The sequence below is a fragment of the Manis javanica genome, chromosome 5 (genome assembly GCF_040802235.1).
Source record: "Manis javanica isolate MJ-LG chromosome 5, MJ_LKY, whole genome shotgun sequence".
NCBI classification, from domain to species: Eukaryota; Metazoa; Chordata; class Mammalia; order Pholidota; family Manidae; genus Manis; species Manis javanica.
In genome coordinates this window covers 130,636,545-130,652,008 of record NC_133160.1, presented here as the reverse complement: position 1 = coordinate 130,652,008, position 15,464 = coordinate 130,636,545, and the positions used below count along the sequence as shown (strand labels likewise).

The 15,464-nt window shown below is 35.6% G+C and overlaps 1 protein-coding gene across 25 annotated transcripts in view; it reads right to left on the bottom strand.

Annotated features, from left to right (window-relative positions):
- Positions 1–15,464, bottom strand: part of CLOCK (clock circadian regulator) — a 168,827-nt gene that overhangs the window by 48,221 nt on the left and 105,142 nt on the right. For 24 of the 25 annotated variants that reach the window (XR_012131730.1, XM_073237582.1, XM_073237588.1 and 21 more), the window contains 2 exons: positions 6,441–6,530; positions 709–829 (listed from right to left, as the gene is read on the bottom strand). Coding sequence is in view for 24 of the 25 variants with exons in the window: in XM_073237582.1 (XP_073093683.1) it covers positions 709–829; positions 6,441–6,530 (211 nt within the window). In the remaining variant the exon portion in view is untranslated. The remainder of the gene's footprint in view (positions 1–708; positions 830–6,440; positions 6,531–15,464) is intronic. The other variant, XM_037018703.2, reaches the window with a different exon arrangement.

Here is a 15,464-nt window from a genome sequence, read left to right as displayed (position 1 = left end):
GGTGAAAGTAAGAATGTTTAATTTTCTCTCATTAAATACAAAAGTTTTTATTGCAAATTAATAAGAATAATTGCCAAGTTCTACTTTTGTGTAAAATAGTTTTTTTAGGTTCTGAAAATGATTCTTTTATTTATTTATTTGTTTGTTTATTGTTTATTTTTAATTTAATTTTTTATTAAGGCATGATTGATATACACTCTTATGAAGGTTTCACATGAAAAAACAATGTGGTTACTACACTTACCCATATTATCAAGTCCCCAATGCAGTCACTGTCCATCAGTGCAGCAAGTTGCCAGAGATCTACTATGTCCCTTCTTTGTGATACACTGTTCTCCCTGTGACCCCTCCCACACCATGTGTCCTAAACATAATACCCCTCAGTCCCCTTCTCCCTCCCTCCCTCCCACACCCTTCCCCTTTGGTAACCACTAGTTCTAAAACACAGTTTTAGAGAAAAGCTGTTATAACAAAAAATGGAATTTCAATATACTCTGGAATAGAGTTCAGACTTTTATATGGTTAATTTCATCTCATTTTTTTAAAATATTTCAAATGGATCTAACAGGGTATACAGAATGATGCTATGATGTGTTAATTTGGTTAAGCATGTCTGTTCAGTTTATAACTCTGTGACAAACTTACAAAAGAAAGGAAAAATGCAACCAAATAGTCTTAACTTTGTTTTACTTAACAATTAATACTTACATTTTAAATACTCAGGGGTTAATGAATCCCTTTCCAGCAGATGGGTAGAAAGCATTTTATAAACCTCTGAATGTTCCCCCTCTGGGATGAAATTAAATATACTTTGATCCACAAGATCAGACTGAAAGAGAAATAATAGTCATCTTAGTGATTCAAGAGACATTTATTTTAAAAGTATATAATCATTCTTAAAACATCACATGACCATATGGCTAGTTTTCCATTATCTGTCACAACAGACAAATGTCAAGTTACAGAGCATGGCTCAAAAAACAAGAGTGAGAGGGTAAAAGAAGGTTACCTCTGATACTAGTATCATCAGATTCATGATCAATATGACATTGAAAGTCTGATAAATCATTTGCAAATAGTTCCACCAAATTCTAACAGTCAATATATAGCAAGACTAAGAAAGCTGATCAGAAAAATCTTTGCTAAAGATGCTGCCTTCCCATACATCCAGACGCCTAGTGTATTATGGCAGCACGCACCACAGCAGAGACCCAAAAGGTGGCCACTGGCTGAGGAAGCGGAGATCTGACTCTGACTGATCTCCATCATCCAACGTCCTTTCTTTCTCACCTCACCTTTTCTAGCTACCTATCCTGTATCCTACATCAAAAGTCCTGCTTTTAGCTAAACACAGCAACAGCAACAGCAACAAAAAGGTAAATAATATATTAGCATTATAATCCTTGTGAAAATACGGCTTTAATTACAGTTTCCTGATCAACAGTAACACGACAAACATCAGGTTGCCTACAATTTGCCATGGCTGTGGAATTAAAAAATGAATAAGACAGTTCCTATCCTTAAGAATCACTGACAACAAAACTTCAGTGACTTCACATTTCCTACCAAATCCAGTCCATTCTCTTGGTTTCTCTTCATTTTCAGACTGCCCTGTGGGATCCTGGGGATACTGCAGTTACGGCTCAAGGACTTTAAAAGCAAATGCAGTGGGCAAGACAAGTGAAGAGAGGCTATGAAGGCAGGGCTCAGGGTCTTTCCCCTGCATTCAGCCAAAGCAGTTCCATATGTTTTAAACACTGGAAAGATTTTGTTAAAAAGACAAACAAAACAAAAATCTCTCAAATACAAAAGGAGAGGCACTAGGGATGGCAAGAGGTGGGAAAGCGGTGGTGTTTTATGACTCTCTGTACAAGCCATACATTCACATTCATTCTTCGGTTTGTTCTCTATCACTCTAAGTCCCCTCTATGAAGTGGATAAATATCATGGCCCTTCCTCTCCACGTATTTGTACCCTCCATCTTTTAACAACCAGTTCAAATTATTTCCTTTAAAAAATTATTCTCTTAACACCATAATCCACAGTAAAAATAATAAAAGTTCTTTAATACTTATTACTCACATCATTCATTTCTCATAAAAGTATTTGCTAATTAAATTTTAATGTCTATGTCCTGCTACCCCATAAGCAAATAAAAGGGCCCTATTTCTCATACCTTTATCTCCTTCCCTTCAAATCAAGGCACATTACCACTGTGCTTTTGTAAGAGATTTTGTATTAAGAATTATTTGATAAGGTTTAAATGATAACCACACAAAAATATACCTGCATTTTAATACAGTTCATTTTTGAAAGTTTGAAAAGCCTGGAGAACAGAGGAATGAACTGAAAATTCAGGCATGAATAAGAAGAAAGGCTACAAAATTGTCTTTTACTGACAAGGTATCAAAATACAAGCTTTGATATTAAAGTAAAAAATAGCCTTGACAGAAAAAAAAGGCACCAATTTGAAAAACTAAAATGTTCATTTTGGAAATGAATATAGTTTTCTATGATTAATTATTCTGACAATGTCTTCTACTATTACAGTATATTATGATTTGACCCATGTTACCCTTGCTTTTCCATTTATACATGTAGTGGCTGTTTCATATTCATAGAGAGAAGAGTATGAATGGCCAGTATAGAGTCATGTGATCACAGCACTGCTCCCCACCATTCTGCTTCCCCAACATGTGATAATTTGAAGTATGAGAGTTGGTAGGCATATATGTAATTTATTAATGTGTGAAACTTACCACTAAAACCACTATACTTAAAATCTCTAAATGAAGCTGACTGTACTTGATGATGCCCTACCATTCACTCAGTTTCCAAAGACAATTCAAGTCAAGAAAATAAAATGGAGCTCTCTAAATCATTCTACTTCCCTTGATCATTTTCATTAAAAAGAAAGGTGAATCCTGCTGACTGGTATATGACATAAGTCTCCCCCTCTGCTTTCTCTACATTAGGTCAATGTGACCATTCAGAGGAAATGTTTGACTATTACCAAACAAATATATTTTTCCCCCCAGGTAGACGACTGACAGTTAAATAATTGCTATAGAGAACAGTTGCTTAAAAGGAACTGAAAACTCCTCCAAAAACATGCCAAATACATGTTGGATATAACATGTTTTTAAACAACTGTACTCCTTATGTACAGGCATAAGGAACAAAAATTCTGGCCCTATCAAATGAGCTTTCATACTCATTATAAAACTATTCAAAAAAATTCTCAATCATATTTCTTCAACTGCCATTTAGACAAAGATTTCACTGATTTTATTAAAACACACTTGTGTTTATATTTTCAAACTACTAACTTAAGGAGAGTAAAAAAGGAAAGACTCATCCAGTATCTTAATCGTGGCACCTTTAGTCCAGGACTCTGCTATGCTAATCATCTTCCTTATATTACATGGCTACAAAATTTAATATACTCTCTCTCTGGAATAAATTCAGTCAAGTGTGAGGAAATCAAAACTCAGTTTAAAACTTGACAAATTTTAACTGTGTGGTAAAGAGACCCAACTTATGTCGACAATAGAACTGAATTACAGACAATAAAGCCTAATTTAGGGATTTGCTAATGTTTCTTCCCTTCTGGGCAACAGCTAAAACTCTATTTCAGACAAGAAGATATGTATATTAAAATACAAAGAGAGGGACACCACTGTTTTAAACTTTTTGTTTAGCATCTGTTACAGTTTAATTATTAAGACAACCCAAAACAGAAAAGCATTTTTCCCTAATTATGTCTGATCCTAAATAAGTATTATTTCACTTTTTCAAAACACGTTTGCATTAATGTTTTCCAACCATCAAATAACATACAATTCAGTAATGTCAGTGAAGTGTAGCAAAGTATCCACAGTAACTGGAGAGCAGCAAAAACTGTTTTAATAACAGATACTATTAACTCAGTATGGAATGAAATGGGTCTACTGACCCACAGCAATCTCCTCTGTCCAAATATTCACCTGCCAATCAACGTGCTTTGGCTAACACAAACAATTTAAAAGTTCCAGAAGACGTTAATAATAAAGGAAACTTGCGTATAAGGCATATGGGAACTGTGTACTTTTTGATTTTTTTCTGTAAATCTAAGTACTAAAATAAAAAGTTAAAAAAAATAGTCCAGGAGGGAACAGGAAGATGAAGAGTGTTTTCACTGCGGGGGTGAATGTTAATGATCAAACACTTGGATCCCAACTGGATCTGTTGTAGACATACTGTCTATTTCTAAGTGCAATTAAACATTCCCTCACTAAAGACACACCAGTGTGCGATTAGGAAGGAATTTTTTAAACAGCTATATCAAATGACCTACTCATTTTCATATATTCAAAAAACAGTTACCAACTGCCTCTCTGAGGAAGTAGCTAGCCCACGTGGATAAAGGAATCAGGCCCCTTACACTTAAGAAGCCTACCTACCAAATCAGCCAAATAAACAGAAAATTACAATTCACTGTAAGTGTCACAATGGCAGTATGTGTAAGGTAACATGAGGACAGAGAGGAAGGGCATCTAAATCTGAATGGAGTTCAAGTAAAGTGCCCCAGAAGCCAGCTTTGAAAGAGTACAACCACATTGCAAATGATGCTCTGATAATGATGAAAGATTATGCACTTTCTATAAATATGTAACTGAAAGTAAAACCAGTAAAACTGTATATGGTTTAAAAGCACATAATATACTTTTATTTAAATTACTTAATCTTAGTCATATCTTAATCCTCAAGTGTTTCTTTCCCTGGCTCTTTCTTCTTACTATGTAAATATTCTTAAAAAGAAGAGTTACCCAGAAAATTCAGTTACTCAGTCTGTCCTTTTCTCTGCACATACCAGTTTACTTATGAGTTGACATAATCTCATTGTTTACTCTCAAACAGTTTTTAGATGTTGGGATAATCACCTACTATTTAAGCTTACTAGAAAAGAAAGTACCTAGAAGAGCAGTAAAGCCAAGTCATTTTCTATGTGACCCATAGAAATCAGCAAATTATTTACTGCCTGGCTTTCAATAGGAAACTACCCTTTTTTAAGTGTGGAGTCTATCCTCTTTATTATAAAGTAAGAAGTAGCAGAATAATCAAGGGAGGGAGGTCATGCTTTGCAATATCTCTTAAAAGAAGCCCTTATAGAACAGTTTACTTTGTATTATAAATTTTCAACAGATGACTATTTTAAGAGTAATTTATAAGTAACTTCAGGATATTTATAGCAAAAGCCTCACCTAAGAACATTACATATTAAATAAAAACTTCAAATTCATAAGAATTGTCAACAGAGCACCTAACATAGTATCTGGCAATAAATGTTCAATACATCTATGTTGAGTAAAACAGCAAACACATAATTCAGGTATTCACCAGCCTAACCAAATTCAAAATGTAATTCTAATTCTCTGTCCTTTCAGTCATACTGATAACAAACTGAATATGGCCATTATATCAATTCAAGACACAGAACACAAAAACTCTATTATCTATTATTTTAGTGTATACTTGTAAGTCATTCTTTTGAGAAAATTATGCTTCAACAAATACCTCAGTAGAAAATTAGTTACTCTCAAGATATTCTCAGTGATTCAGTAACATCTTCACCAGGTTGATTAAAAAGGAAACCTGAAAACTTAGCATTAAAATAAAGAAGGCAAGAGGAGCAGAGGTTAGATAAAGTGGTAGTTGAGTATTTAGTCACTACAGATTACAGAGTCATGACTGACCTGGGAAAACACAGCCAGGCTAAAGCAAAGATATACTTGCAGCTCGCATCCTCACTCTAACCATTGCTCAACACTTCCGTGGAGGTCCACTTCCTAATGTTTTAGAATGTTTAAAATAGGCATTAAATGAAAAGATATGGAAGAAACGTTAAGTGTCCATCAAAATAGGTGAATGGATAAAGAAGAATGGAATATTACTCAGCCATAAAAAAGAATGAAATCTTGCTATTCATGATAACATGGATGGATACTGAAGGTATTATGCTAAGTGAAGTAAACAAAGATAAATACCATATGGTTTCATTTACACATGAAATCTTAAAAAAAAACAAAAACAAAACAGAAATAACTCACAAATAGAGAACAAACTGGTGGCTGCCAGAGGAGAGGGAAGTGGGGGGATAGGCGAAATAGGTGAAGGAGATAAAAAGATAACAAACTTTCATTTATAAAATAAGTGAGTCATGGGAATGAAAAGCACAACGTAAGGAATATATTGATGACAGTGTAATAACTCTGGTGAAAGATGGTAATTACACTTACTATGTTGAGCATTTTGTAATGTATATATAAATGTAGAATCAGTATGTTGTACACCTGAAACTATTATAATATTGTATGCCAACTCTACTTCAATAAATAAATATAAAAGTAAAAAATAAAATCGGCATTAAATAAGAAAGATCACAGGATTTTTATACTTACTGGTAAATGTTCAAGCAGTGAAGTTACACTCTCAGACACATATATTATGCTTCCATCAGTCATGATTGCTAAAAAAAAACCATCAAGAGCCTGAAATTAAACATAATAGCCAGTTAAATGAAAAAAATTATTTCACAAGATAGAAATAAAAATCTAAGATAAATGACAAAAGGACTTACCTGGAAATTCCCAGAGCTACCATTTCCCCTTTACCATACCTTAGTATACATCTTTATGCATTTTAAAATGCTTCTGGGGGGGAAAAAATTTCTATGGCCATCTACTGAACAGCTGATTTCCAAAAGATACGACTTAATGTTTTAGCCTTATCCTATGTATATTACATGAAGATATCCTTATTTGAAGATGCTAATATCTCTGAAGCACATAAGCTATCAATAATATGTCTTTGGCACACAAAAGAACATATTATCACCTTTTGGATATATTAACAGAGAGGTATATGACTGAAGTGTAGGGAGATAATGGGGAATAAAGTGAAAGGGAAATGAAGCTGAAAAAGTAAGTGAAATGGCCTTAAATACTAGGTTGAGACATCAGGACTTTTTGTTGAAGAGTGGCCTGGAAGTAGTATGTAAAATGGATTTAGAGGAATAATAAAATTAAGTTAGGAAAATCTCAGTGGCTTTTGGAATAGTCAGAGAAGTTAATGAGGATCTGAATGAAATTAGTAACATTAAGAGTAAAGAAGAAAGGACTTAGGCAAGCACTGTGAAATGTGAAGTTGGAGTTCAGAGGAGAAGCCAGTGCAGGTGATACACTATTAATAATAAAGCAATCCTATATTTTATATATTACAAACTACTTTCATTTGAGAATCCTAGGCACAGAAATGACCACTGAAGAGATAAGATCTGCAAAAGAGAGAAGCATGACAAAGGTAAATCCTTGGAGGAATCATCTACATAGGGTAAAGGAGAAGTGCGAGAAAAAATGACAGGAAGACAGAATACACTGTCATCAAGGAAATCAATGGAAAAGGGAATGAGTGAGGAGGAAGAGGAATGGTTCAGCATGAGATCAAACATAAAAAAAACAAGGAAATGAGAAATGAATTTTGATGACTTTCAAAAGATTTACGTCAATAGGAAGGAGAATCAGACTACAATGAGTTTAGAGATGAGTAGATAGATGATCAAAAGGCCATTTTAAACTCCTCTTTTATGAACTTGAGAAGGGAAGAAATGAGAAAGGATGAGCTTTAAGGGGACCAAGTTTCAAGGGAATGCATTAAGAAAAAGCAACTCAAGTATGAGGGGTAAGGAAAATAATAAGGAAGATAATAAATAATAAGACTGGGGGAAAGAAAGATCCAAGGGAAAAGATGTTGATATATATAGCAAAAAAGATACACCATTAAGAGTCTTGATGAGGGCCTTAAGGAGGAGGATTAGTGAGATGTGGAAGGGAGCAAGACAGAGAAGGACATCCTCCTCCCAAGACTGAAGACTTTGAAGCATATCCCTTCCCTACACTGTGTGATGTAAGGGAAAGGGATCATTAGTTAAAACTCTGTATCTTCCTATTTGGTATCTACTTGACACACAATAAAAGGACTGTGCAAACCTTCATTGCTTACTGAGTGAGTGTTTAATCTGGGAAAGACTGGAATGGAAGTTTTAGGGAAGGGAACATTACTTTGTTGTGGATTTATATCTAAGATGAAGCTGACAGGACACTAGCCCTTTCTTGTAGATTCGTGGAGAGAGCAGCCAGCTGCCAAGGGGAAAAAACTACATACTAGGAGATGATGTCACACTGAGATGACTTCGTACAGAGACCTGATCAGGCTAAACAGTCCTGATTTCCTCAACTACTCTCAATGCCTCTCTCCCCAAGGAGAGCAAGGAATATTCCTCAGGCAACAAGACAAGAAAGAGGGGGATGGGTGGCAATGGAGAAATGGAGAACACATAAATTACAAGTGAATTTTAAGATCTTAGTCCTAGTTCTTCCATTAATTATCTATCTGTCCTTGGACAAGTTGCAGTTTCTCTGGGCCTCATCCATAAAATGAAAAGGTTGAACTGAATGATTGAATCTCTTCTATTAGCAGTTTTAACATTCCAAGATAGAGCCTATATCTGAAATTCTGCTGATAATGGCATCTGGACTGCTGTCTGTAATCTGATCATCATAGCCAGCAATAACAGAAGTAGGTGAGCTGGACCCAGGCTGCAGTATATGCACACATTAATACATATTCTTTCTGTATTTTGTACGTACCTTGGCATGTTAATGTTAGAACATATGTATCTACTAGGTAGATGTAAATACTAAAAATAAAAAATATACTTGATATATTAAAAATAAGGCAATAACACTTTTTAGGAATGTAACCTTAAAAGCCGTAAGGATAATCATGAGACAACTGATTTATATTTTCAAAGTTTTTAACACATTTAAGTTTTCTCTACTGTATATTATGTTATAATCTCTAGAGTCTTTTAGTTATTTTTGATATTTATCTAAATATGTACTATATGTGTCTTGGCAAATAATTTAAAAAGTCTGGCCACTGTAAAGAAACATTTGAAGACAATGATTTTCTGTTTAGCTTATTAGTTAACAGGTAATTTACCTTCATTACCGATAAAGCAGTGTAAGTAGTTTTTGATTAACAAAGGAGATCTTATTAAACAATTGCACTGAAAATATAATCATAAAATAAAAATTAAGGAGTAGTAGCTATGAGTTATTTCCTGTGTTATGTAGATATCAGCTTGTGTGTACCCATTCATGGACACATTACTTCTTTCCAAAGAGATAATTTTGGACAATGTTTAACTACCTTTTAGAGGAAAAAATATTTAATGAAATTAGGAATTATTATTTGGTTTGTAACTTAAGTGTCCACTAATTTAAAGGGCTAGCTGGTTACTAAGTTAAGAGTTCTGTGCCACGGCAGCTTTCACTGAAAAGAAGTCCATGACTGGTGGTGCACACAAACACTGAAGCCATGGGGCCGGGATGCTAGTCTACCTGCAACGAATCCTAGCTGGGGTACTTACTAACTGTGTTACTTTGAGCAAGTTTTGTAATCCCTTTGTTCCTTGATTTCCTCATCTGAAAGTAAGAAATGGATACTAATAGTATGAGATTATTCTAAGGATTCACTGAGTTAATATGTGAAAAATGCTCACTTTTCAGATTTTAAACACAGGTTTCAATATATATAACATATTTATACTCCAACAGATTTTCATATGGTAACACTTCTGCTTAATACATAAAGACTTAATTAACCCAGCAGTTAACTGTTTCACCTAAAGAGAAAAATAACTCATTTTCAAAATATTCTACGCTGCTTCAGATATAGTCAATATACAAAGACACTTGAAACATGGCCATTACATATACATACACAACATAGGTAAATGATTAAGGTCTAAAATAACAGACCCAAACAAATAGGACTAGAGATGTAAATTATTTAGCAATCCCTACATCCCCACTTCAATTACTGTCCTCTACTCCTTCTATGTCTACTTTCTGCTATGTACTTATTTTTCTTGTCCTTAACTATTACTGCCAAAGTATACTACCTCTGTTTCCTATTTATTGTAAATTTTCATGGAAATTTGATACTAAATTCTGTGTACTCTGTGTGCACAGATGATACCTATATTATTTTACATAGGAAATGATTAAAAGGAAAAAACAGTAAAATTGGGAGGTATGAGTGACTCAAAATTTTTGAGGACTTTACAGTCGATTGTATGAGGTATTAAGTTTTTCAACTATAAGCAAATACATTCTAAGTTGTTTTCAAAAACATTTGTGTCACAGAACATTTCTATATTTCCTTTTAAAAATTTCTACTTAAGAGTTGACTATCAATGTATACTTTATTGTTTTAGTAGTTTCAAAATACTTCATTTATTATCATTTTATGTTGTGTTATGTGGATTTTGTTTAAAAAAGTCCTACCGTCCATTAGAACACATCTCAAAATAATATTTAATGTGCTGAATACTTTACTATTCTTCATATTGTTAGTGTGGTCTCAGGTAGAGAACTTGGGATAAGTTTCTTTTAGTATGCCTCTAAAAAATTCGATAATACTCAAAGTATGAAAATTTGGCATTAATTTACTACACAGTACAACTTCTTTGCAATGTCTACATTGATTAATTTTAATGAAGAATAGTTTGATTTATAATGAATTAAGACTTTTAAAAATTAAATTAGGGGGGCGGAGCCAAGATGGCGGCGTGAGTAGAGCAGTGGAAATCTCCTCCCAAAAACACATAGAGCTATGAAAATATAACAAAGAAAAATCTTCCTAAAATAGAGACCACAGGACACAGGACAACATCCAGACCACATCCACACCTGCAAGAACCCAGGGCCTTGTGAAGGGGAGTGCTTTTTGGAAATCTTAAAGGGGCAGGACAGGTCACTTAGACCAGAGGCAGGGAATCTGGGGATCTCTGGGCACTCTAACCCCCTGGGCAGCAGGGAGCACAGAGGCCCCTTACGGAGATAAATACTCTCCTGGCTGCTCCCCCTCCAACGGGGCTCCACCATTTTGGAGGAACAGCCCCAGCCAGGCCAAGCCCACAGCAACAGCGGAGATAAACCCCAAAGCAACTGGGCAGGAAGCAGAAGCCTTGTCTGCGCACAGCTGCCCAGCACAAGCCACTAGAGGTCGCTATTCTCCCAGGAAAAGGCTACAAACCAACAAGAAGGGAAGCTCTTCCAGCGGTCACTTGTACCAGCTCTGCAAACTATCTCTATCACCATGAAAAGGCAAAACTACAGGCAGACAAAGATCACAGAGACAACACCTGAGAAGGAGACAGACCTAACTAGTCCTCCTGAAAAAGAATTCAAAATAAAAATCATGAACATGCTGACAGAGATGCAGAAAAAAATGCAAGAGCAGTGGGATGAGATGCAGAGAAAAATGCAAGAGCAGTGGGATGAAGTCCGGAAGGAGATCACAGATGTCAGGAAAGAGATCACAGAAGTGAAACAATCCCTGGAAGGATTTATAAGCAGAATGGATAAGATGCAAGAGGCCATTGAAGGAATAGAAGCCAGAGAACAGGAACGTATAGAAGCTGACATAGAGAGAGATAAAAGGATCTCCAGGAATGAAACAACACTAAGAGAAATATGTGACCAATACAAAAGGAAAAACATTCGTATTATAGGGATACCAGAAGAGGAAGAAAGAGGAAAAGGGATAGAAAGTGTCTTTGAAGAAATAATTGCTGAAAACTTCCCCAAACTGGGGGAGGAAATAATCGAACAGACCATGGAATTATACAGAACCCCCAACAGAAAGGATCCAAGGAGGACAACACCAAGACACATAATAATTAAAATGGCAAGGATTAAGGACAAGGAAAGAGTTTTAAAGGCAGCTAGAGAGAAAAAGGTCACCTATAAAGGAAAACCAATCAGGCTAACATCAGACTTCTCAACAGAAACCCTACAGGCCAGAAGAGAATGGCATGATATACTTAATGCAATGAAACAGAAGGGCCTTGAACCAAGGATACTGTATCCAGCACGACTATCATTTAAATATGATGGTGGGATCAAACAATTCCCAGACAAGCAAAAGCTGAGGGAATTTGCTTCCCACAAACCACCTCTACAGGGCATCCTACAGGGACTGCTCTAGATGGGAGCACCCCTAAAAAGAGCACAGAACAAAACACACAACATATGAAGAATGGAGGAGGAGGAATAAGAAGGGAGAGAAGAAAAGACTCTCCAGACAGTGTATATAACAGCTCAATAAGCGAGCTAAGTTAGGCAGTAAGATAATAAAGAAGCTAACCTTGAACCTTTGGTAACCACGAATCTAAAGCCTGCAATGGCAATAAGTACATATCTTTCAATAGTCACCCTAAATGTAAATGGACTTAATGCACCAATCAAAAGACATAGAGTAATAGAATGGATAAAAAAGCAAGACCCATCTATATGCTGCTTACAAGAAACTCACCTTAAACCCAAAGATAAGCATAGACTAAAAGTCAAGGGATGGAAAAACATATTTCAGGCAAACAACAGTGAGAAGAAAGCAGGGGTTGCAGTACTAATATCAGACAAAATAGACTTCAAAACAAAGAAAGTAACAAGAGATAAAGAAGGCCACTACATAATGATAAAGGGCTTAGTCCAACAAGAGGATATAACCATTCTAAATATATATGCACCCAATACAGGAGCACCAGCATATGTGAAGCAAATACTAACAGAACTAAAGAGGGAAATAGACTGCAATGCATTCATTGTAGGAGACTTCAACACACCACTCACCCCAAAGGATAGATCCACCGGGCAGAAAATAAGTAAGGACACACAGGCACTGAACAACACACTAGAACAGATGGACCTAATAGACATCTATAGAACTTTACATCCAAAAGCAACAGGATATACATTCTTCTCAAGTGCACATGGAACATTCTCCAGAATAGACCACATACTAGCTCACAAAAAGAGCCTCAGTAAATTCCACAATATTGAAATTCTACCAACCAATTTTTCAGACCACAAAGGTATGAAAGTAGAAATAAATTCTACAAAGAAAACAAAAAGGCTCACAAACACATGGAGGCTTAACAACATGCTACTAAATAATCAATGGATCAATGAACAAATCAAAATAGAGATCAAGGAATATATAGAAACAAATGACAACAACAACACAAAGCCCCAACTTCTGTGGGATGCAGCGAAAGCAGTCTTAAGAGGAAAGTATATAGCAATCCAGGCACACTTGAAGAAGGAAGAACAATCCCAAATGAATAGTCTAACATCACAATTATCGAAACTGGATAAAAGAAGAACAAATGAGGCCTAAAGTCAGCAGAAGGAGGGACATAATAAAGATCAGAGAAGAAATAAACAAAATTGAGAAGAATAAAACAATAGCAAAAATCAATGAAACCAAGAGCGGGTTCTTTGAGAAAATAAACAAAATAGATAAGCCTCTAGCCCAACTTATTAAGAGAAAAAGAGAGTCAACACAAATCAACATAATCAGAAATGGGAATGGAAAAATCATGACAGACTCCACAGAAATACAAAGAATTATTAAAGACTACTATGAAAACCTATATGCCAACAAGCTGGAAAACCTAGAAGAAATGGACAACTTCCTAGAAAAATACAACCTCCCAAGACTGACCAAGGAAGAAACACAAAAGTTAAACAAACCAATTACAAGCAAAGAAATTGAAACAGTAATCAAAAAACTACCCAAGAACAAAACCCCGGGGCCGGACGGATTTACCTCGGAATTTTATCAGACACACAGAGAAGACATAATACCCATTCTCCTTAAAGTGTTCCACAAAATAGAAGAAGAGGGAATACTCCCAAACTCATTCTATGAAGCCAACATCACCCTAATACCAAAACCAGGAAAAGACCCCACCAAAAAAGAAAATTACAGACCAATATCCCTGATGAATGTAGATGCAAAAATACTCAATAAAATATTAGCAAACAGAATTCAACAGTATATCAAAAGGATCATACACCATGACCAAGTGGGGTTCATCCCAGGGATGCAAGGATGGTACAACATTCGAAAATCCATCAACATCATCCACCACATCAACAAAAAGAAAGACAAAAACCACATGATCATCTCCATAGATGCTGAAAAAGCATTTGACAAAATTCAACATCCATTCATGATAAAAACTCTCAGCAAAATGGGAATACAGGGCAAGTACCTCAACATAATAAAGGCCATATATGATAAACCCGCAGCCAGCATTATACTGAACAGCGAGAAGCTGAAAGCATTTCCTCTGAGATCGGGAAACAGACAGGATGCCCACTCTCCCCACTGTTATTTAACATAGTACTGGAGGTCCTAGCCACGGCAATCAGACAAAACAAAGAAATACAAGGAATCCAGATTGGTAAAGAAGAAGTTAAACTGTCACTATTTGCAGATGATATGATATTGTACATAAAAAACCCTAAAGACTCCACTCCAAAGCTACTAGAACTGATATCGGAATACAACAAAGTTGCAGGATACAAAATTAACACACAGAAATCTGTAGCTTTCCTATACACTAACAATGAATCAATAGAAAGAGAAATTAGGAAAACAATTCCATTCACCATTGCATCAAAAAGAATAAAATACCTAGGAATAAACCTAACCAAGGAAGTGAAAGACTTATACTCTGAAAACTACAAGTCACTCTTAAGAGAAATTAAAGGGGACACTAATAAATGGAAACTCATCCCATGCTCATGGCTAGGAAGAATTAATATTGTCAAAATGGCCATCCTGCCGAAAGCAATATACAAATTTGATGCAATCCCTCTCAAATTACCAGCAACATTCTTCAATGAATTGGAACAAATAATTCAAAAATTCATATGGAAACACCAAAGACCCCGAATAGCCAAAGCAATCCTGAAAAAGAAGAATAAAGTAGGGGGGATCTCACTCCCCAACTTCAAGCTCTACTACAAAGCCATAGTAATCAAGACAATTTGGTACTGGCACAAGAACAGAGCCACAGACCAGTGGAACAGATTAGAGACCCCAGAAATTAACCCAAACATATATGGTCAATTAATATTTGATAAAGGAGCCATGGACATACAATGGCAAAATGACAGTCTCTTCAACAGATGGTGCTGGCAAAACTGGACAGCTACATGTAGGAGAATGAAACTGGACCATTGTCTAACCCCATATACAAAGGTAAACTCAAAATGGATCAAAGACCTGAATGTAAGTCACGAAACCATTAAACTCTTGGAAAAAAACATAGGCAAAAACCTCTTAGACATAAACATGAGTGATCTCTTCTTGAACATATCTCCCCGGGCAAGGAAAACAACAGCAAAAATGAGCAAGTGGGACTACATTAAGCTGAAAAGCTTCTGTACAGCGAAAGACACCATCAATAGAACAAAAAGGAACCCTACAGTATGGGAGAATATATTTGAAAATGACAGATCTGATAAAGGCTTGACGTCCAGAATATATAAAGAGCTCACACA